Below are 25,009 nucleotides of genomic sequence, written 5' to 3' on the forward strand. Positions count from 1 at the left end.
CTGTGCCAGCCTTCTGATCTGTCATTTAAAGTGATTAAATTTATAGTAATTTTAAAAGATAGAAATAGAAAACTAATATAATCCCCAAGTATATGAACATTTTGAGGACTACAAGGAAGCTTTGTGACCCTGCCTCTCAACACTTTGGCCTATACAGAATAATCAAAAAGTGTTTAAAGAATGAATGGACTGGATATTCTCCTTCCTCATTCTGCAGGTTGGAGGATAATCCTGTAATCTGTCAGCATCGCTGCCAAGTTTTTCTCCCTCCCTATACACAATTCCTTTCTCCATTCAGACAGACACTTTGCCCCCCGTTCTTTATTATGTTTATTCAGTCAATCCATTTTATGATACGAGTACTATGGATTCTAGTTATCTGAAAATTGACATTGTTAATTAGTATTATAAAAGAAAATAAATACAAAATACACATTTTGAAAACTCTTATAAAATATAAAAACACTTATTCTCTCAGGAAACACAGTAAATCAAGAGAGACAGAACTGCTCAGGTATCATTATAAAATGTTATGTTCCCATTTTAACAATATTTTGTCTCTGTCTTTGGATTCATTCATTCATTCATTCATTCATTCATTCATTCTTCAGTATTTACTACCTACAATGTATTAAGCATTGTGAAAGTCTTGAATTAAGCCAGCTAATCACAGATTAATTAACTCAATTTATTGCTTAGAGATTATTTGTCAATCTCTTGTTTTTAATGTCTATACTATTGATTTAACCGATGAACAGTTAGATGCCTAGGTACAGCCTCTATATTCTAATATAGATAGCTGGATGATGAGCTACGTATTAAAGGAGAAAAAAATAAATGGTGGAAGAAGAAAAATGATGGAAAAAATAATAAAACCAACCTTTATTGAGTATTTACGATGTATCAGGTGTTAAGACATACTATTTCATTTCATCCTCAAAACCCTATGAAAATTTCCCTTCATTTTAAAGACAAGGAAAATAAAGCCCAGGGAGATAAGTAAATTGCCCGTGATCGCACAATTATTAAGTTGAAGATGGGATTTGAATCTCTGCAAGCTGATTCTAGAGTCACACTCTATTCTTCCTTTGTAGTGGGAAGAAGACAACAATGAAGGAGTGAGAAGAAGACGAGATAAATGGGAAGCTAAAGTTATCATGCATCTTATTTTACTCACAGTTCTATTCAAATATGTTTCTTTTTCCTTACAAAATACTTCTTTAAAGGCTTCAGAATGGAACCATGAATATATAAATGGGCACTGGATTGAATCCCTATCATATTAAGTCAGACTTCAGAGTGCCCCATGACCAAATGGCAAGCACTGAAAACAGAGATAAAAAGATGGTCTCAGAAGGAGGAGGAAAAAGAAGAAAAGAGAGGACAGATTATCCTTCCTTTTATCAGGAACTTCCAAATCTTAGCCCACTTAGCCCACTTTTCAACTAAGACTTTGTTGACACTGATGAAAATTAAGAATAAAAATTATATTGGAATGCTTGCCTGGTTAGATAAACAAGTGCTCAAAATAAAGGTATTCTAGAGAAAAATCAGAAACCTGCATAATTTGTATAGTATTTAGCTTTTAGAAGCCTTGGAGACACAATCCTAAAAAATGGAAAAGAAAGTTGTGTTTCTAGGTATACTAGACATGAATGTGTGTTTAATAGTGGTCTATATTTCTATATAAATTTTCAGATACAGAAAAATGTGGTTAATGTCCTTGGCATTAGTGATAGGCCATTTAAAGTTAAGGTAGATGATACCTGGGATTTTCTGGTGTATCATTATACTTTTTTAATATTCATAAGACAGTTACTCAAAAAAAAAAACAGTTAGACTTGGAATCATATATTTTCTCATGCATCTGTGAGAAAGGTTGTGAAAAGTTGAAGATGAAATGATTACATAAACAACCAGACTGGATTGTACTAAGAAAATCTAACATGATTCACACTAAAATCAATAGGTCAAACTGACATTTGAAAAATGTAACTTTCAGTTTTTGTTTTGGTTTAAAAAAAAAAGAGAGATAAAGAGACAATCAGGATTTCTAGAGTTTAGTAAATGTGTTCCCAGTAACATAATAGCTGATCATCCTGAAGTTTTGATTGCCAGAGAGAGCTTTTTCTTGATTTTCAGCAGAGCCTGAACTAGTATCCAAGAATAAACTTGAATACTGCACTGACCTTTTCAAAGTAGAAGCATCTGAAACAGATATCCAACCAATGCAAACTATAATCTTTTAAAGGTGCAGTTTCCTACCAAACAAGAAGAAACCTAAAATCGCAGTTATCTCTTCTAAATGATATGCTATATGTGACCAGGTCTATCTATTAAATATTCTTTGAACGTATAACTAGGTTCCATTTAATTTTTTTTGTTTTTTTCTTTCTGATCTGTTAATCTTTTTTTCTTGGTCAAGTCCTTTGCCGCCTGATAATTATGTTTTGAAAACTGTATTTCAGTTAATCATCCCCAAAATGCATCCCCACATATCAGCCTTTTTCAAATAATTTACTCTTCATGGTCCATCAATAAGTTGTAAAAATAAAATGACTGTTTTCACTGTGTTGTCATCTCCTTCTTGCCCCCCCATCCAAGAAAAATGAACAAAAAATACTTACAATGGTTTCTAGCCAGGAGCATTTTATCCTTTATTCACTAGTGGTAAATGAGTCAGATATGAGTTGGCCAGGAAAAGAGCTGCTTTACCCAAAATCTTAGCACAAAATGAGTCATCTCACTCCAAGCACCAATATATCCTCCAAAATAATTGGCAAGAATTTCCTATAAAAAGAATCTTGCCTTCACTCTTTTCCATCCATTTAGTTTTCTGATTTTTCTAATTTTTAAATTTCCTGTGTACTTATAATATTACATTCATAACAAAGGCCCAAGAACATTTCCACCTCTTTATCTCATTCTGAAAGTCTTTCCTGTATTGAGTAGGGGGACAATTCTAATAGCATGCCCCTGGAAAGAATAAATGTTCTGTGGCTTTCAAGGGTTCTCTGTCTTTGACTCTCTCTGACGAAATTCATGCATGGTTCAATAGAAATGCAAAAGTCAATTCTAGAAGAATTTTTCTTTTCCTCTGCTGAAAAAGTGAGTGCAAAGCCATAGAAAATATTTCAAGCAAACCATTTTTTGTTTCCATAAGAAGAATCAATCAAAATAGAGACAATGCATCTAATACTGATAAACAAACATGAATCCAGGTCACAAGCATCAACTCTGTTTCCCTATACATCAGAACATTCAAATTCTCTCTCTCTCTCTGCCATCAGAGGAAGCTTAAAAATCACTGTGAACTAAAAATAAATAAATAAGTAAATAATCACTGTGCACTGAAGCCAGGGTTAAGTCCTTGTAGATTATCAGAAGTCAAACACACCATTTACCTGAGGATAAGCAAGAATGCTTATAGAGCCAATTCCTGCCAAAGTGCTGAGATTTTTATATTACTTGGAGTGTATAAGATAACTTTTTATTCTTAATTATTTTAAGCAAAATTATGTACAATTCATTTCACTTGGGTTGGAATTTAGCTTCATTTCTCTATATTAAATGAATTCTAAAGAATAGATACACTCCTTTTATATCCAGCACTAACAGATGTTAGTTTCCTCAGTTTTATAGCTCTCAGATGACAGAACTAACTGCACTTGGCCTTGGGAATAATTGCAACACCTTTGGATTATGAACTTGGTTTGTTTCTTAGCTGGGAACGGCAGGGGGTTAGTTCATATTATCAAAGAAGTAAAATAAGTTTTCCTTTATGTTCCAGATGCCCATATGAAGATGTCTTCTAATGCAATATTGTACAACTATTTTTTTCTATAGGTAGTCTGGTCTTTAAGTGGTTATAGTAAGAAAAAAATACTTGCTTAAAAATGAAATCTCTTATTCAATGCATCTCCTGCTCTTGACCAAAGATGTTAAATCCATTAAACCCTGAATATCCAGTAAAAGCAAGAAAGCTAAAACTGTTCAAATTTGTGCATTCTTGGGAAAATTGCCAACTGGGTACTAGGTAGCAGGATCTTTGTAATTAATGATGATGTTATTGACGGAGGGAATATGATTTCCTTCTCACAAGCAATTTAAAAGTGCAAGCTGGCAGAGCTTTAGTAAAGCCTCACCTGATTCATTTTTAAATTGAGAAAATGTGACTTTGAAGCCAGCCACAGAAAGCACCAGTGTTAATATATATGTACATCTGTGATGGCTCTGATTGCAGCAGACTTAAAAAAAACTTGAATGTAGCATTGTCTGTATGATAGGATGATGAACACCAAAGTGCACAAACTGACAAACATTTCTTAAAGAAGAACAAGCAAACCCAATTGTAGGTTAACCTTATTTTTCTCTTTCTGAATGCTATATTCATATGAACGCTAATTGGAATCAACTTCTTCTTATCATAAAGTGGAATAAAATCAGACTCAGGAGTCCACACATTCCTTTATACACACTCCTATCTCCTTTGGAGGCACCGTCTATCTTTATCCAGTACTTATACCATAAGGGCAGTCACAGAAGGAGCTTGTATGTGTTTAGGTTATCCAATAGACTAGTAATACCCTCAGCTTCCCCTCTCCTTTTTTCACCTTGTTATATCAGTAATTTTGAAATGATGATAGAAAGAAAAAGAATATCTGGAAAAAGAGAAATAACTAAGGAAAGAGGTGAAGCACACTAGTAGCTCTTTCCATAACGATCTGCACTTAAATTATCCAATGAGGAGTGATTTCTCTCACCATGTATCTCATCCACTCTAATTCTGTGTGAACTGAAACCACATGCTCCAGCTCTGTGTTTCCCATGAAGAATGAAAGAAATGAATTCTTGGTGGCCTACAGCATTTGCTGTGGCATCTGTGGCTTTGAAGAAGACAGGTGGTGGAAGTGGAGGAGACAGGTGAAGGAAAGCCTGGAGAGAGGTTCACGAATGCTAATGATGAGCCTGGATGTTACTGACCTTAATGACTCCCCCATGTTGGATTCATACCTGCTATCTTCTGAAGCAAAGGGCTGTTCTACATCTACCGTCAGGGAGGCCAGGGCAGAAACAGTCTCGGTCTCCTCTTGCAACTGAGTCCCAGCCAAAGCACAACCCCTTGGCACAGTCACCATCCTTACTGACTTCCAGTACTTGCCTAGAAAAAAAATGCATCATACTTTAATAGCATTTTAGAACAGTATTAATCAGAATACTTGTATAGATCCAACTCAGAGTGTTAAGTTAAAATTCTCTATGTTATACACAGCTGTAATTTGGTGTCTTAAATATTATGATTAAGTCTTTTTCTCAATCTAAGAATGCCAAGTTGTGAAGTGCTCATGGTCCCAAGCCTGAGTCTCTCCCTTGCTTAGAGGATAATAAAGTGAGGAATAATCCACAGTCTAATGAGCTCACTATGGCTGTGACTGACAGCTGTCTCTACAATTAAGTAATAAGCAAACTCTGGGCACAGTGCCCTCTGGAAAACCCTCAAGAGACTAGGAGGTAGAAGTCTCAAGGAGAAATTGAATGAAATAGTAATGTTAAAAATTGCTACTTGAGCTATTACCTTTTTATAAAAAAAGTGAGGTTAGAATATTAAAGAAAAAGAAAAGCCCAGAAATGACAGCATGAATTGAATGGCAACTTTGCCAGAACAATCAGGTTTGTTAGTCCTGGATGTTCTTTCTTTCTCAACCCCAGGGTGTGTACTAGAACAATAATTGATTTAAAACTTTAATATATGCACTGGCTGATGTTGGCACCTTTCCATATGTCAGACGGAAGTTTCATTTTTTGAGGCAGGGAAGGGGAATGAGAGGAAAAGAGGAGGTCATTTCATGAGAACATGCCAGTGGAATAAATATGAAAGAGCAAGTCAGTGGCCTTCTCACAGCCCGAAGATATTTTTTTGTCAAGTGTTGAGTAGTCCCAAATCAAAGCAGAAGAATCTTCCTAGGTGGTGACATGACTTACCAGGTTAGAACTATCTCTGCAGACTGACCAGTGAGGGAGGAATTTGACATGGATTGGAAAGGAGGATAACTGGGTTCTGGACCAAACTCTGCCACTGACCATCCTATCATGCTGGCAAGACTCTCGGGCACTTCATTTCTGCTTCTCAAAACAGGAGAATGATCTCAAATCCCTTCCAGCTCTAACTAACATTTTGAAATCGGCCTTTCCTTATCTTACTGTTTCACAAAGGAATGAATATCACGTTAGGGGAGGAGACTCAGTCTCCCCATCTACTTCCCATGCCAACAGAACCTTCTGACATATTGTCTACTACAACTTTACTTGCTGTAATCACCTATTTTGACAAAAGTCTGAGAATCATAAAGCTTTCAATTTGGACCAAATGACAGCAATTCTAACTGTGAATAAACCCACAAACTAACATTTTGAGGTACTGAGGAGATAAAGACACGTCCCTCACACCAAAAAATTCATGGTCTACATGACAATACTGTGTGGAAAAGGCCCATGTGATCCTGAGAAGAAATAAGTAGAACATATACTTATGATAATGGGAAAGTGAGAGAAGAGTTGCCAGAAAAACATAATACTTGACCAAGTATTTGAAAGACCACCAGAAGTTAGTCAATCTGAAATAGAAGGAGGTGGTGGTGGTGAGGTATTCCTAGAAGAGGAAATAGTGCACACAAATGTGCAGAGACTCGAGTCTCAAGTCTCTGGGTTTTTTTTTTGGGGGGGGGGGCGGGGTACAAAGTCCACTGCTAGGAATTACTGGAATGTTTGGAAAAACCTTGAGAGTGATGAGTGAGACTGCTGTGGTAGACATGGGCTAATTAACACACAATCTTGAATAACATGAGAATGATCTTGGACTTCAACCTGTAGGTATAAAGGGGCCATTTTAAGCAGAAGAGGCAGGGAATCAGGTTTAAGTTTTTAAAAGATCCCTCTGGACAGATCATGGACAATGAATTGGAAGGTGATGAGAGTGGTGGCAGGAAAACCAATTTCACATCTTGGCAAAAATCCAGGTAGGAAATGATGATGTCTAAAACTAAAAGGAAGTGACAGAAAAGAAATGAGGAGCTAGACTAAGAGAGGTTTAGGAAGTAGGCAATGAAAATATATCTTGGGTTATTCTGTAGTGTACCCCTACCTCTCTCAACTTTGAAAGATGACCTTGAATTGACAATTATATTCCAAGACCCTAATTTTTCTAGATCACAATGTTGTTATAATATTCCTCAAGTTGGAAATACCATACACCATATATAAGTGCATTCAGCTGTAATGGGTTTCACAAAATATTATTAAACACTCTTTTAGCTCATGATATTCAAAAAAATTAGTGATGCTGGATGACATCCTTTTCTTTTTCTCTAGAGTGACTAATATGGGACCTCTGACAAACAAACAATAGGTGGCTGGCGGTTTATGGGTTAAATTATTTTTTATATACTATAGGAAAGAAACTAGCATTACTGATCTCCTAATATGTGCCAAGAACTGTTAGGTGCCTTTCACATTCATAATTTATAATTTCATTTAAACCTCATGATAATTATGTAGGCAATGTTGGGTAATCATTCTAAAGTCACATGGCTAGGAAGCAGAAAAGTTGAAATATTCATCTGGGACTGACTGACTCCAAAATATCTCTTACTTTGTACTCTGTTGTCTTCCTTTATTTAGTTCTCCTTTACCCTCTTCCTACTACACATTAAAATACAAAAACAGACTCAATATATAAAAATCCCAACTTAAAGAATTATGCATATTGCAAGAGAATTATTATGTTCTCCGCTTTACTAAAGAAATCATATTTGGTAATAACAGGTTACCCTTGTTCCTCAGACATGTGACTCAGTTGATCCACTTTTATCCACCTTTTATTGACTCTATTGCATGGGTTTTTTACATCAAGGGAAACAACCATGTAAAGACCAGTTCATTTTACTCTTCATTTCTCATAACCTTATACTATTGCAAGCACCTGTTTACCAAGTAAGCCATCGACGAAGCTATCATAAAACTGGAAACAAGTGCTCATTGAAGAGCATGAGTAAGAAGTCCATTGAAGATGGAGCCCTGAACTAAAAGTCAAGATTTCCAGATTGGAGACTACACACTAGACCCAGAGAAGTCATTTGGATCACTCTGGGGCACAGTTTCCACACTTATAACATGATAGTGGTGGGCTTAATGATGAAAGGGCTCTCCCTGCTGTAATTCTCAAAGACTGTGATTTTTCTGATCTCACATTATGTCTTGCTCTTGGATATTAGGATGAATTTGTTTTGGAAGAAAATCTTACTATTCTGTGGGTCTGTAAACCCTTAAGGAGGTCAGTAAACACCTAGTTTTAGATAATAAAGCACATCTAGAATAATCACAGGCTTTAATTTTTAAGCATTGTACTTTTTCCTCAAGAAGAAAATTCTTGGTTGGCCATAGACAAAACAAAGATCCTTACTCTCCAAACACAATCAGGACAGAAGGTATGAATCATTAATAATGATTTTTCAGGAGGAATGACTGACAGTGATCCTTTAACATTTAGCCTTTATGTATGTGAATAGTAAGAAAGATTTTAAATAGCTAAGACCTTTCTGAATAAAATTTAATGTGTAAAAAATATCCTGCTAAGTTAAGATTAAATGTTGGAAGTTTGGTTTTTATCCAAATGTATGAGGTTTCTGACTCAGAAATAACCAAAAACTTTGAATTCAATATGGCCTCTGGCAAAGCCTATAAAAACAAAGGAAATATCCTACATTAATAATGCATTCATAGACTACTATCTCTATTTGTAAAGGAGAATAATTAAAATGGAAGTGGGTAGAGCATAGACTGTGCAATATGCAGCCAATTCAAACTCCAAATTTATGGGTTATATTTTCATATGATGAGTAGTTTTTTTTTTTTCTTTCAGAAACATATGTGCTAGAAAATCAGATCTGTTGGCATGAGAATAATACCCTTATTAGCACACAAGAGAAATGAACCAAGGTTTACTGCTAGAGTATTTAGGAACTGCTATTTATAAAGTAAGATACTAGTAACCAGCCACTACTGGGTTGCTCTCCTAAAGCAATAAAACTGTCAAAAGACAGGGGTTTTCCATTAAAACTGGACATGCACACTCCTTTGGTCATATCCCCTATCCTTATTTGTTTTGCCCACTATGTAAATCTCCCCACTTTTCAGCACTTTCTTGTATCTTTTCTTTTCTTCTCCTCTCTTTTCTTTTTTTCTTTTCTTTTTTCTCTTTCTTCCTTCCTCCCTCCCCATCTCTTTCTCTTTCTTTCTCTCTCTCTTTCTTTCTTTCTTTCTTTCTTTCTTTCTTTCTTTCTTTCTTTCTTTCTTTCTTTCTTTTCTTTCTTCTTTCTTTCTTTCTTTCTTTCTTTCTTTCTTTCTTTCTTTCTTTCTTTCTTTCTTTCTTTCTTTCTTTTTCTTTCTTTCCCCTTCCTTCCTTCCTTCCTTCCTTCCTTCCTTCCTTCCTTCCTTCCTTCCTTCCTTCCCTTTCTTTCACTTTCTCTCTCTTCTATTCCTTCCTTCCTCCCTCCCTTCCTTCCTTCCCTCCCTCTCCCTTCCTTCCTCTCTCCCTTTCCCCCTCCCTCCTTCCTTCCTTCCTCTCTCCCTTCCCCCTCCCTCCCCCTTCCTTCCTCTCTCCCTTCCCCCTCCCTCCCTCCCCCTTCCTTCCTCTCTCCCTTTCCCCCTCCCTCCCTCTTCCTTCCTTCCTTCCTTCTTTCCTTCCTTCCTTCCCTCCCTCCCTCTCCCTTCCTTCCTCTCTCCCTTTCCCTCTCCCTCCCTCCTTCCCTCTTCCTTCTTTCCTTCCCCCCCTTCCCCCATCCCTCCCTTCCTCTCTCCCTTCCTTCCTTCCTGACTATTTAGCCTTCACTATTTCGCATTTCTGTTTTGTCTGAAAAAGGCAAAGCAAAGAATGAATCTAAAATAAAGGTAAAGGGGCGCCTGGGTGGCACAGTGGTTAAGCATCTGCCTTTGGCTCAGGGCGTGATCCCGGCGTTATGGGATCGAGCCCCACGTCAGGCTCCTCTGCTATGAGCCTGCTTCTTCCTCTCCCACTCCCCCTGCTTGTGTTCCCTCTCTCGCTGGCTGTCTCTATCCTGTCGAATAAATAAATAAAATCTTTACAAATAAAATAAAATAAAGGTAAAAACTAGATAGTGGATGCAGACGGTCAAGAATTAGAGGGGAGGGGGCGCCTGGGTGGCACAGTGGTTAAACATCTGCCTTCGGCTCAGGGCGTGATCCCGGCGTTATGGGATCAAGCCCCACAACAGGCTCTTCTGCTATGAGCCTGCTTTTTCCTCTCCCACTCCCCCTGCTTGTGTTCCCTCTCTTGCTGGCTATCTCTATCTCTGTTGAATAAATAAAATCTTAAAAAAAAAAAAAGAATTAGAGGGGAGGCCATAGATGGAGTATTAACTGGGTCAGATATGAGCCAGGAGAGGACATCTTGCAGATGCTGTGTAATCAGACTTCAGCATAAACCACACTGTTCTTGGTAAAGAGCAATTTGGAAAAATAAGTATTTGCGGACATATGAAAGTCTGTGTTAAAAATGACCCATCTGCCAAAAGTTTTCCCAACCAAAGCCTCTGATACTTCGAAAGCCACCTGGTTCCAGAAACCTCACCCTTCCCTCATCACTCTGGGGGCTAAGAGCCACTTCTCAGACTTGTTCCTGCCATTTGAGTAATATTGTCTTTTGTTATTACACACCATGGTCTCATAGGACAAGCTGGTAGTAAATCTTTTCCAATCCCCAACAACTTCAGAGATTATTAACACCTGGCACTAACAAAACACCTCACTTCATGGATTTTCCAGAGTTCAGAGCTTCTTAATAGTTTTGTTTTTTGTTTTTTTTAAAGATTTTAATTTATTTTTTGACAGAGAGAGAGAGACAGCCAGCAAGAGAGGGAACACAGACAGGGGGAGTGGGAGAGGAAGAAGCAGGCTCCCAGTCGAGGAGCCTGATGTGGGGCTCAGTCTCAGGACACTGGGATCACATCCTGCGCCGAAGGCAGATGCTTAACGACTGAGTCAGCCAGGCGCCCCTTCTTAACAGTTTTTAAAGATAGATTTTTCAAGCTAAATGGAGAACATTATTGGGTTCCAAAGTACTGTATATATGCAAAAATAACAATGTACTGAAAGTTGGTATATCAATAGTAACCAGGTAATTTTTCATCCAAGTTAGGGCAATTTTAAGCTTAAAATGGGGCTAAAAATAAAAATTATATGTCATTGAAATGTTTATTGGTCAACAAATTGTTTTTATCAGTGGATCTATAAAATACAAAATAGTCCTATTCAAAAGTTACTTTCACAACTGAAATTCATTCTAAAAACCAAAAATAGAATAATTCATGTGTGCCAAAGCACAATAACTAACCACTTTATATTAATTATCTAAACATTAGAAAATAACATAAGCAGAATTATGATTGCTGGTAAATAATCAGGTTAATAAATTTTTTGGCCATATTTCTCACTGATAGAATGTCACTGGTATTTTTATGAAGAATGTATTTTTTCTATCAGTGTGGTCTAAATATTTTAGACTTTTTCATAAGATTGCCTGCACTTCAAAGTGGAATTTTATGGTTAATAAATGTGAAATTGTGGCATCTTTAATTACTCTTCTCAAGAGACCATAGTATTTTTGATTGACAAATACTGTCTTCATAAGTGTGGTGCTATGTGGTAATTTCTGCTAAATGTGGAATATTTTCACTTCTAATTTTTAAAATATTGAAATGAGTGACTATTTCATAACAAATATTTTCATGACCAATGTCTTTTTCCTCCTTTCATAGGTACCTTTCTTTGGCAAACATTATATGTAAACCAAACTTAGCAAGAAAGTTTTCCCCATTTATGATTCTACAAAATTTTAAGATGCTGCAAAATCATATGACTTCTCAGTTTCATTCTATTCCAGAACAGAACATAAATTTATGTCATTAAGAATAGGAATTTTATCAATGATTCTATCAACAAACAGACATCTTTGAAAGCCCAATTATAGATTATCAAAATCAAATCCTATGGTTTGCATGTTCATCCTCAACTTGTTCATCTATTTCTTTGCTTTTGTAGGGATTAATTTAAATGTTTTTCTTTAAATTGATCAGGAACACTGTTTCTTTTTTTCTCTTCTTTTATTATATTATGTTAGTCATCATACAGTACATCCCTAGTTTTTGATGTAAAGTTCCATGATTCATTACTTGCGTATAACACCCAGTGCACCATGCAATACGTGCCCTCCTTAATACCCATCACCAGTCTATCCCATCCCCCCTGCCCAAAGCCCTCAGTTTGAGAAACACTGTTTCTGTAACTGAAATTCTTTAAGAGTTTCAAAAGCTGATACTTTTGCTTCATTTCATAACTATTTTTTATCAGCTTCACTGAGTATAGTTTACAGTCAATAAAATTTACCAATTCTAAGGGCAGGTTATGATGAACATTTACAAATGTGTGTGGTTATACATATAACAAATACCACAATCTCAATACAGAATATTTTCTTCATCCCTAAAACCTCCTTTTGGCCCTTTGGAGTCAATTTCTTACCTTCCTTCTTGCCCCTTGACAATCACTGAAATTCTGCCACTTTACATTCGTCTTTTCTAGAATTTCATATAAATAAAACCATATACTCTGTAATCTTTAATATCTGGCTTCTTTCACTTAACATAATACTTCTGAGATTTAAAACACTTATCTTTATCTTATCATCTCTATTTTTGTTTCTTTGTATGTAGTATGATTTTTCTTTTCTCTGGCTTCCTTTAAGATTTCATTATAATGCACCTCAGTGTGATTTTACTCATGTTTATTCTGCTTGAGATTGATTGAGCTTCTTGGATCTGTGGATTTGCAGTTTTCATCAAATTATAAAACCTTCTCCCACTATTTCTTTAAATATTTTCCCAACTGCTACCTTTTCTGGGACTCTAATTAAGGTATGTTAGCTAATTGATGCTGTCCAATATACCACTGATATACTATTTTTCAGTATTCTATTCTTTACTTGAATAGCTTCTATTACTTATTCAACTTCATTTTTTTGTTTGTTTTGTTTTGTTTTTGTCTTCTGCAGTGTATACCATTAACCCTTCCAGAGTACAGAATTTTTAAATTTCAAATACTGTATTTTTTATCTCTAAAACTTCCATTTGCATGTTTTTTAGGTTTTTCATTTTTCTCCACATTATGCTTGAACTTTCCTCTTCATATTAAGAATAACTAACATTCTTGTATGCTAATTCTATCATGCCTTGAGTTTGTGAGTCAGTTTCTATTTAATTAATTTGTCTTATATTTCTAGGTCATATTTTCTTACTTCATGCTTGTGGATGTTAATTTGAACATATCTGGTTATTGAATTTTGTTGTGTTCTTTGAAGATGCTGGACTTTATTTGGGCATGCAGTTAAATTACTTGCAATCAGTGTGATCCCTTTGAGGCTTGCTAGTACTTTTTGTTAGATTGGTCCCAGAGCAGGTTTTAGTATAAGGCTAATTTAGTCCTAAAACTAAGAGAAAACCATTTGGATATCTCTACATGTTGTCTTATGTATTACAAGGTCTCTCCGCTCTGGCTAGTAGGATGCAAACTGTTCCCAGTCCTATGTGAACTCCCTGAATTATTTAACCGACTGATTTCCCCAGCCTTGTGGAGTTTTACCTCATGCATGTAAAGACAAAGGTTTAAAGAAACTCCTATACAGATACACAGAGTTCTTTCTCTGTGCAACAACTTAACCTCAAATATTCTGCCCCACAAATTCTAGTCACTTCAGTCTCCCCAAACTCCGATTACTTAATATTCAACTCAGAAAAATCACTGGATTCTATTTGAATTCTCCTTCCCTATGCTGAATCATGGAAATTGCCTCATATTAGTAACCTCAGGCAACCGTAGGCCTCTTTTTCTCTTTCCTTGTTTGTTTCTTGCTGGGATCATACGTCTTTAGTATTTGTTGTCCAGTGTCCAAAAACATTGTTCCCTATATGTGTTTTTCTGGTTTTCTTTTATTTCTGATCAAAGGACAATTTCTATAGTAGTTTCCATTTATTGATTATTTTGATTAATGAATTCTAACTGATTAGAAAAAATAGAATAAAATTCAGAAACTCATTTACAAAATAGTTCAATATTATTGTAGAATAATCATCTTAAACATTTCTAAAGTATGGCTGATAATGGGCACCAAAGAAGAAATTGTGATTACAAAATTTTGAACTGCCATGCTGAAGGTCTTTTTTTCTTTTTCATCAATATCAGCTGTATTTCGAAAACTTGGTATTTCCTTTAACTGTTCAATTACCTGTATTTCATCCTGTGTTTATATAAAGGTATTGTAAATTTTGAGAAAAACAGTTTAAATTTCCATTGCTAGACTGTTGAGCCTGTTTTTTTAAAAGAAATTTTTAAATAAAATTTTATTGAACTTATACTTTTATTATCTATAAAAATTTAAGGAATTTATGTTCTCCATAACTAATGCCAAATATATTTCTATTCATTAAGACTAAGCTGTGCTCCACCAAAACCTAAATTTGCATATTAACACAAAATCAAACGATCCTATTGTCAGTGTTAGATTTTCACTATAATCTACAATAGCATCTACAATAATAGCCTACATTTCATTTTTGGCATATTTATTTCTAAAAGCTCTACTTTGATTCCATAAATTGAATGAAAAATATCAAACCATTATTAGAATTAACCGATTTTTCTGTTTGAAGCATCTAAGGACACTCTATCATTGAACCAAGACATTCTTCCAGTGGGTCAACATGTAACAACTATTAACTCACTTTGTTTATTTATTTATTTATTTATTTTTAATTTTTTTTTTAATTTTAATTTTTTTTATTATATTATGTTAGTCATCATACAGTACATCCCCGGTTTCCGATGTAAAGTTCGATGATTCATTAGTTGCGTATAACACCCAGTGCACCATGCAATATGTGCCCTCCTTACTACCCATCACCATTACCTCACTTTGGAGCTTGAAAAGAATACTTGAAATTGAAAATTTATTTAAAAAATGTAGATGCATGGTCATTTTATCCAAATAAAAAGTCATGCTTCATAAAGCGATACTTGCACATTTTGCAACTGCACTTGTTAAACTGCCTCCTTTGGCCTTATTTTTTTTTCTTTGTTTTTCTTCTAATAATAGCATATTTTAAAGTGGACACTGCCACTCCGTCAGCAGCATTCTGTTTTTAGTGTTCATGTTACGCATGATATCACTATGTCCCCATGATGAATAATGAATATCATCAAACATTTTGTGCAAGTTTCATGGTCATTATCAGCTTTCTTAGGAAACAGCAATTGAGCACTACATTTTTTAACATGCACATTTGTTTCTGAGCACCTTTCAGCTAATAGTATTGATAGCAAAACTAAAGTATGTAACTAACCACAAAATAAATAGTTGTGAAGTCGCCATGTTCAATAATTGATGAAACCTCTGTAGAAGAAACATTCAGAGTGGAAACATTCAGGACTACTCTCTCTCTGTTTCTTGAATATATTTTATCCATCCCTAACATTTTACTCTCCACATTTCCCTAATCCCACCTTCTGGTGGTTTGGTGCCTTCATGCATGTCACCAGCCGTGGCTTTAGCACACCTGCCTGGTGTACCGGGCGGCAGCAATGTTGAATATTTCTCCTTCCACCTTCCAGGCCAGAATTTTGGGTGGCTTTTACAACTGGTGTCTGTTATTTCAACATACCATCCAGATACCACTGTTTCAGATTTCTCATTTCTCAGAAACCAAATTGGTCCCACGCCCTGTTTTTGTAAATAAAGTTTTATTGAAATACAACTGTGTTCATTACATACTGGCTATGGCTACTTCCTTGCTACAATGGAAGGATTAAGCAGCTGCAACGCAAAGCCTTACAAATTTACTATCCTACGTTGTACAGAAGAACTTTGTTGACCTCTGGTTTAAAACAAGGAAGTATGCAGACTAAGTTATTTTGTAAAAAAAAAAAAAAATTACTCTGGCAGCACTTTTAGAGAATAAGTGGAGAAAGCAAGAGTGGATGTGGGTAGACCACTTTGTAGGTTATAGAAATGGTCCAGGAGAAAGCCTGATTTGGGACAGTGGCCATGGGAACAAACATAAATGGATAGATGAATGAACTGTTTAAGGGATAGGACAAACAGGATGGAATAATGGGCTTGATGAAGACAGCAATGGAAAGAAAACATGAAAACTAATTCCTAGATTCCTGTCTAGCAAAACTACAAGGATAAGGGTGCCATGTGCTTGGATCAAGAAACCTGGAAGAGGTTGAGGTTTGGGAAAAGAATAATGACAATGGCTTTGGATATGTTGACTAGATGTGCCCTTGTAGTATCAAGGGAGAGATGCTAAGCTAGAACTTTAATAAACAGACCTGAGGTCTGATCTGAAGATATACATTTTTGGAGTTATACATGTAGAGATGACTATGAAGCTATGGTCTGGGACAAACACAACAATAAGTAAAATGATATGAAACATTTACTGGATGTCTATGATATGCTTATGCTAATGTGTATGTTGTTTCATATAATTTCAAAACTACCTTGTGAGATAGAATCTTTCATTTTTTTATTTTATAGATGAGAAAACTGAAGTAAAGAGGGTTGAAATAACTTATTCATATTGTATACTTAGAAGAAGATTATATAGTGTGAAAAGGATTTAAATAGAGAATGCTGGGCTCAATAAGCAGAGATTCTACATTTAATGTTGCATTCAGGGGTGTTGGGAAGGGACTCCAAAAGTCTATTTGGTTGGCTAAAACATGGACAAAAAGCTGGTTCTCAGTGAGTGATTTAGAAATGTCAGATCTTCCTTGGTTTAATGAAGAGGAATGGATTTAAAGAATAGGGAGATTGGACTGTTAGAGTGTATTTGTCCTTTATGACCTACTTATTCATACTGGAAAGGTCCAGAAGACATGACTTTCACCATGACTCTAAGAAAAAAATTTGTGAGGGGGGTCCTGGAATTCCTGAAGAGCCTTGTGATTGCTCATTTCTGTAGACCATAACTTACAGTGGGAACTTTGGTCATTGAATTGGAAAACCTAAGTACAGTGGGAGTAATTGGATCCAGGTGGCAGGCGGGAAGTGGTAGCATTCAACTGCGAAAGGCAAGGTGGGTATGGTTGCATAATGGATATTAGACTCAAAGTAACTGGTTTGATAGAATAGTGGAATGGCCTTTAGAAGACTCAGTTACAGTGCAAGCCAGGTGGTAATATCTTGTAGGACTAGGGCAAGTTTCTCTAGAAGGATGTATATGCTCTATATCAGCATCCAAAATATGGTACTGTTTCTCCCATATCCAGGATTCATGTGTTCACAAATCAAGGGGTAGAAATGGGAGTTCACCACTCAATATTACACCTAGTCACCCACTGGCAACATTTTTACTTTCTGTGCCTGAAAACTTACACTCTGCTACCTTAAAGGTCTTCGTTCCAAATGGAGGAAAGCTTCCACCAGGGATACAACGATTCCACTGAACTGGACGTTAAAACTTCTGCCTTGCTACTTTGGACTCCTCATGCTTTTGAATCAATAGGCAAAGAAAGGAATTACTGTGCTGGCTGGGATGATTAATACTGATTATCAAGGAAAATTGGCTTGCTACTCCACAATGGAAGTGAGGAAGAGAATGTGTGAAATACAAGGAGATCCCTTTGGGCATACTTTATTATCACTATGACCTGTAACTAAGGTCAGTGGAAAACTACAACTCAATCTATGCAGGATTACTAATTCAAGAATTAAGGTTTGAATCATCCCACCAGGTAAGGGACCATAGCCAGCTGAGTTACTTCCTGAAGGCAAAGGGAATACAGAATAGGTAATAGAAGAAGGTAGTTATAAATGAACCAACTATGGCCACATGATGAATTACAGTAACAAGGAATATAACTGTCAGGAGTGTATCCTCCTTATTTATTATGAATATATTTGAATACAACTATCTTTGTTTTCCTCCATTCCCTTCTCCTTTATTATGTAACATAAGATGCATCGACTTTATATCATAGTATTTAAGTATTGTTAAATTTTTTAAAAAGATTTTTTTATATATTTATTTGACAGAGATAAGCAGGGGGAGTGGGAGAGGAAGAAGCAGGCTCATAGTGGAGGAGCCTGATGTGGGGCTCGATCCCATAACGCCGGGATCACGCCCTGAGCTGAAGGCAGACGCTTAACCGCTGTGCCACCCAGGCACCCCTAAGTATTGTTAATTTAATCATAGTATTTAAGATATGGGATATTGAGAAAAGCAAATATCACTTGAAACTGTAGCTACTCTCCTGGTGAAGTGCTTAGTGTGTTTTCAGTTGTAGTCAGGAAAGTTGTATCATGTTAGGCAGAACTATCACTCTGCTATGGTCTATAAATGGAGATTAAGTATGGTTTAAGGAGATGTGTATGGTGCCAAGTTGACAAGAGGTGGACTTGTGATGGTTAATTTTTATTGTCAATTTGACTGGGCCACAGCATACCCAGTAAAACATTTGGTTTAACTATTTGGTTAAACATTATTTGGCTAAACATTATTCTGAGTATGTCTGTGAGGGTGTTTCTGGATGAGACTAACACTAAAATCAGTAGTCTGAGTAAAGCAAATTGCCCTCCCCAGTGTGGGTAGGCTCATTCAGTAAGCTGAAGGCCGGAATAAGGGAGAATTCTCTCTCTCTGACTGACAGTCTTCAAGCTGGGACATCAATCTTCTTTTGTCTTTGGCCTTAGAGTAGAAGTTAAACTACTGGTTTTCCTAGTTCTCAGGTCTTTGTACTTGGACTGGAACTATGCCATTTACTTTTCTGGGTCTCCAGCTTGCCAGATGAAGGTTTTGGAATTCCCAGCCTCAATTACAACTGCATGAACTACTGCCTTATAATATGTATTTATTTATATTTATATTTATTATAGTTATTGTTAGTTGTATAGATTATGTCTCTCTGGAGAATCCAGACTAATACAGGTAGGGAAAAACCCAGGTGAACTTGGAACATTTTGCGATGCCAGAAACTAAGAAAGTGCTCACAAGAAGATAGAACCATGTCAAAAGGACATAGGAGCCAGCCTGAAAGAGCTCCAAATGACCAGAGCTAAAATAACTTGAGCAACAAAAATAATAATGGGAAGAAGAAGGACAGTTCCTCATTACAGATAATTCCCAAATAATAACTTCTAAAGAGTAAGGAAAATAGAAAAATCAGCACTGGAATACCAGAGTAATAATTTTTGCAGGTAAGATCCACCAATGGCTGCTAAAATGAGTGACAAATTTGGAGAAGAAACAGGATATTTGCATAATTGCAAACTATCTTTCCAACATATTTATTAATTCCAAAGGGAAACATGGTAACATCACACTAGACAGCTCCTTAATCAAGTGAGCAAGGTTAACCTCACTAATAATGGGACATATTGACATTATGTACCACGGATCTGAAGCACTAAGCAACTGCTTCACTGCTGTGGTAATCTTGTCCAAAATGCATATGTTCACTTTACTCATGAGGAAACATCAGAGAATACCAAGCTGTAAGATGTTCACCAAACTAACTGACCAGTACTCCTCAAAGTGTCAAGGTCATAAAAGGTATGGAAAGACTGAGGAACTGACAGATGTGAGAAGACTGAGACACAACAACTAAAGGTAATGGGTAGTAGACTGAATCCTAGAATAGAATAAGGAAATTAGTGAAAACACTGGTGGATTCTAAAGAGAGTCTACAGTTTAGTTAATAGAATTGTATTACTGTTAATTTCTTAGTTTCTGTAATTGTGCTATGGTTATGCAAGATGTCAACATACAGGGAAGTTGGGTAAAGGTCATATGAGAACTCTGTATTATACCTGCAACTTTTCTCTAAATCTAAAATCATTTCAAAATAAAAAGTTTAATAAAATCACCTTTCTAAATCTGGCAGCAGAAAGGCCACTGGTGACCATAGTGAAATTGCAACCAGATTAGAAAGGTTCTGACAGGGACTGGAGCTAAGAAAACGGGGATGACTAGATAGAAAGAATTTTCAAGACTTTGTTCCTAAAGGGTTGAAGAGAAATGGGTGGTAAGCTGAAGGAGTGAGGTAGATGGAGTTTCCTTTTGTTTTTTTTAAGATGAGGGGTATTTTAGGATGATTAAATGTTGATGGCAATGAACTGTTCCAGGATAGTAGTTTGGTAGCTACAGTTTAAGGTTTGTTGCTGTGATGAAGGGGGGAGGTAAAGGTAAGATGGATAGAGGCTTGAGGAGACAGAAGTTTGAAGAGCAGTCTGTGAGGTAAAGCAAGATGACTTGAGAAACATAGCAGGATTATAATGGGTCCATTTGAGCTTGGTGATCATAAATTTACAGGAGGCCAAACTGCTATGATTCAGGACAATCACGAGCAGACCTGTTTATTTAGGTCCAGTGTTGGAGAAAGTTCTCTGTAGAATATATACAGGGTTGAAATTCTATTAGATTGGTAAAGTACAAAGGTAAGATTTTTAAGGAAGATTCAAAGGTAGAAGGGCAAATGAATTTAAGTGTTATTGTTTTCAAGATGGACGTAGAGGTGAAGAAAAGAAAGGAAGATGAATTAAAAGAAATGATAAATGAAATGAAATGAAACGAAGAGTCTCAGGTGTGTGGGTTGGCAATTCTATGGCATATAGGTCTAATGTATCCCTCTCTGGAAGAGATATGCCTGCCAGTACTGGCTTGGGATTTTTTTTTTTTTTCCAGGTCTGCTAAGACAGTAACAGATGGTCATCTGCTCTCCAGGTTCCTATTATTTCCTTTTTCATTCTTTATTCCTATATGTCTGAAAAACAGAACAAAAACCCTCTTTTTTATTATCTTAGTGGAGTTCCATGGAGGAGTGGAAGTACATGAGTATTTTTAATCCATTATCATTACTTGAAAATAGTGCCCTTCCTCCATTTTAACCCCACAAATAAGGCGTATTATTCTCTTGTTTCTCTTTTCTGTTGACTTTTCCTAGTAGCTTGTGCCCTTGTGTACTTGATTTTATCCAGTTATTTAAATATGTATATATTTATTTATTTGAATTCATATTTTATTGAACTTGACCTCTGCATATACTGGGGTCTAAATTAGGGATATTTTTCCTCCAGAAAGAAATTGCATTTGCTTCCTTCAGAAATAGGAGCGGACCAAGATAAAACCTATTTGATACCCATCAAATTCATATCCCCAACTTTGATGCAGACCTTAGGCTTTCTCATGCACTGATATTGTCATTTGACCCAGGGATACTCTCCCTGTTTGTGTTACTTTATTAAATTTCAACTTATTCCTTTTTTTCTTCCTATTCCCTTACATTCCTGCAAGGCTAGTAATGTATTAAAATAGTCTGTTTTAATGTAGGCAGAATCTATTATATTTTAGGAGAGGTCTAGTCTAGTGTCTATCCTGGGATACCTGGGAGTAGGAAATGTGGTGAAACTCTGTTCTTATCTGTGAAAAGAGGAACAGGAAGGTCATATGCTTTAATAGAAAGAAAGTGGGCTTTGATAGCACAGTCATATCAGAATTCAAATCTTGGTTTTACTGCTTACGTGTGGAAAGACCTTCAATAAGAGACCTAAACTTGTTAAGCCTCAATTCATTAATGAACAAGATGAGGAAACTAATTATGCTAATTATGCACTGCAGAGTTGTGTGAGGACTAGACATAATATATATAAATACCTAGCAAATGATCTTCTCCTGAACTTGACCTTCTAAACACACCTTATGTCAGTGAATGGAATCAAATGTATATATGAAGCTCATCTGGGTGCTAACAGTTGACTATATAATCACAATCATTCCTATTCTTAAAGAGTATTCAGTCTCAGAAACATGCATAGTTTTATTTATTCTCATGGTTTGATTAGTTTTGCCTTAGTAGAACATGAGTGAAAGAAAAATCATAATTACAGATACAGTTGGAATAAAAAAAAATTCCAGACAAATCTCTAAGCAAAGAGCAGACTTTCCTTTTGGTTTTGGTACATTCTAGTATTAGTGCTCCACCAAACAATAATCAGAATCTCAACATTTCAAGAGAATGGTTAATCAGAAGTTCAATATCAACTTTCAAAGACCTACATGTACAAGTTTGACCTGGCTTTGATGCAAGCAAAGGTTGGTGGGGTTAATAGTGGGAAAATGTTTAATGCTGCTTTTCTTCAACGAAGGTCTGCCTGGCCCAGGGCTGCAACGCCAAGGCCTCTGTCTCAGCCAAAAAATCTATGACAAATAGCAGCTTACACCTGACAACAGGGTTTTAAACTCAACAGGGCAGGGATTTGAAATTCTGCCAATCCTTGAATTTTTCTGTGATTAGATGTATTTTGCAAGTTTATAAGGGGCTCCAAAGTAGATTCATAGCTCCATGGATCCTCATAATTTGGCACTACCCTTCTAGAGCTGACTGACTAAACCCCAATTAACCAGAACTTCCAAAACTCCAAATCTTCAGTTAAATAGTTTTTTTCCCTAAACATGTCATATTTTGAAGAAATGAAAAAAGTACACATAAAAATTGCAAAAAGAATGAATTTATTTGTGAGATAGAATAACATAATGGTTAAGACTATGGACTCTGGAGCTAGACTGCTTGATTTATGATGTTGCCTTTATCCACTTATTAACTGTCTAACTTTGGGGAAGTTAATTAACCTATATGTGCCTCAGTTTACCTCGCTGTAAACTGGAAATGAAAATAGTACTACTTCATAGGGTTGTTAAGAAGATTAAATGAGGGGCGCCTGGGTGGCACAGTTGTTAAGCATCTGCCTTCGGCTCAGGTCATGATCCCAGGGTTATGGGATTGAGCCTGCATCAGGCTCCCTGCTCAGCAGGAAGCCTGCTTCTTCCTCTCCCACTCCCCCTGCTTGTGTTCCCTCTCTCGCTGTCTCTCTCTGTCCAATAAATAAAATCTTAAAAAAAAAGAAGAAGATTAAATGAGTTAATTTATATTAATAAGAGCACTTAGAACAATACCTGGCACACTGAAAACACTCAGTAATTGTTACTTTTTTATTTGCTAGCAGCTTACAGGATTTGCATTGTGTAAATAATTTAATCTAATATCCCTCAATAACTTTAATGTCCCTCAGTAAAAAACTGATATTTAGGATGATGCTGCTTTCTCCCCTAACTTCAAGCATTTTAATTAACAAAAGTTCTTCTTCTTCTTTACGTAAACTCTAAGCCCAACTTGGGGTTCAAGCTCACCGCACAATCAAGAGTCATATGCTCTACCAACTGAGCCAGCGGGCACCCCAAATTTCTTCTTACGTCTAACATTTTTCATCTTCCTTTTCAAACTATTTTTTCCTGTACTGTTCCCTATCACAGGAAGTGACACCACCATCTACTCAGCTGTCCAAGTCTGAAATCTAGAAATCCATTAATCTTCTCCATGCCAATTAATTACCATGCCAAGTCAGTTCTATTTCTGGATTAAACTGCTCACGTCTGACAATAAGCCATGCTAAATCTCCTGTCCTTACTGCAGGCATAATAATCTTCTGAAATGCAGATTTGACCATGTTCCTTCTCTGACTAAAATGAATCCCCAAATCCTTATGAATTAAAAGTTCCTTTCCAACATTGTGGGTTATCTCTTATTCTTCTCCCCTGGATCTCAACAGGATGAAGATGGAGGAGAGAGGGAAAGAGAAAGAGATAAGAAAAAAAAGATAGAAAGTCAAAATAAAATAAGAAGGAACAAAAAGAGAGAAGACTTGGGTGTGGAGTCAAGCAGCAAGTAAAGCTCTTAAGATGATTCATGCAGCACATGTTGCAATCTGAGAAACAACTCTTTAATCGGTGTGCATAGCCCCATGAGGTCAAGATATTGGACAGTTTCCTTACAAGAAGAGATGTATACAAATTCCTTTCAGTTTAGAAACAATCTGGATTTTCTCCTGATTTGTCTGATGTAAATGCCCCTTCTCCTTCTTAATGGGGTAGGATAAAGGGGATTAGGCTGATGGGAGGAAATGGCTGAGAATGGCATTATCACTTAAAAAAAGACAATGGTTGACTCTTTAGAACAAGTCTTACTCTAATAGCTTTGTTTCATTAATTACTATCTAGATCTCTTAATCTCAAGAGAACTGAATAGTACTCCTCTGATTATCTACTTAGTGGGTACATCAACAGTGTCTGTATTTTACTTTACCAACCAGTTATCTCCATTGGAACTAGAGTAGAAATGAAATCAATAAAATTAGCTTGCTTTTGTTTGCTTGTAACATCATTTACTTCTTCTTTTTTTTAAAGATTTTATTTGTGAGAGAGAGAAAGAGAGAGAGAGAGAGCACATGCACAAACGGGGAGTGGCAGGCAGAGGGAGAAGCAGGCTCTCCACTGAGAAAGGAGCCTGATATGCCCAGATTCCAGGATCCTGGGATCATGACCTGAGCTGAAGGCAGACGCTTAATTAAGTTTGAGCCACTCAGGCATCCCATATTACTTCTTATATCATTGTGGTGCTTGAACCAGTGGATAACTGACTACCTAAGTCAATTACCTGGTCACATGGTATATTCTCCAGCAATGAGAAAATCCTATCCCTTTTCATACCAGCCTCAAAAGCTGGGTAAATTCAGAGGACTACAAATTCACTTCTCATTGACCTAAATAACTCAGTGTGTGTGTGTGTGTGTGTGTGTGTGTGTGTGTGTGTGTGTGTGTATGTTTTAAGAAATAGAGATTTAGCTACAAGTTTTATATGCTGGAAACATGGATTTGTTTGACAAGAACATACATGACCAATACTGTCCCTTCCTCATTCTGGCCTATGTAACCATTTTGCTGTGATTGGCATAATAAGAAATTCTAAGAAGACCTCAATCCACCAAACAAAGGAAGAATCCCTAGAGTGGGGAAAAGATGAGAGTGGGGGCGGAGAGGGAAAATAC

The 25,009-nt window shown here is 36.4% G+C and overlaps 1 protein-coding gene across 6 annotated transcripts in view; it reads right to left on the reverse strand.

Annotated features, from left to right (window-relative positions):
* Nucleotides 1–25,009, reverse strand: part of HDAC9 (histone deacetylase 9) — a 726,671-nt gene that overhangs the window by 21,238 nt on the left and 680,424 nt on the right. For all 6 annotated transcript variants that reach the window (XM_045793088.2, XM_087860991.1, XM_045793089.2 and 3 more), the window contains one exon: nucleotides 5,014–5,161. In XM_045793088.2, coding sequence (XP_045649044.2) covers nucleotides 5,014–5,161 — 148 coding nt within the window. The remainder of the gene's footprint in view (nucleotides 1–5,013; nucleotides 5,162–25,009) is intronic.

This window comes from Ursus americanus, chromosome 3 (genome assembly GCF_024610735.1).
Source record: "Ursus americanus isolate L20-20 chromosome 3, mUrsAme1.1.p, whole genome shotgun sequence".
Classification (NCBI taxonomy): Eukaryota; Metazoa; Chordata; class Mammalia; order Carnivora; family Ursidae; genus Ursus; species Ursus americanus.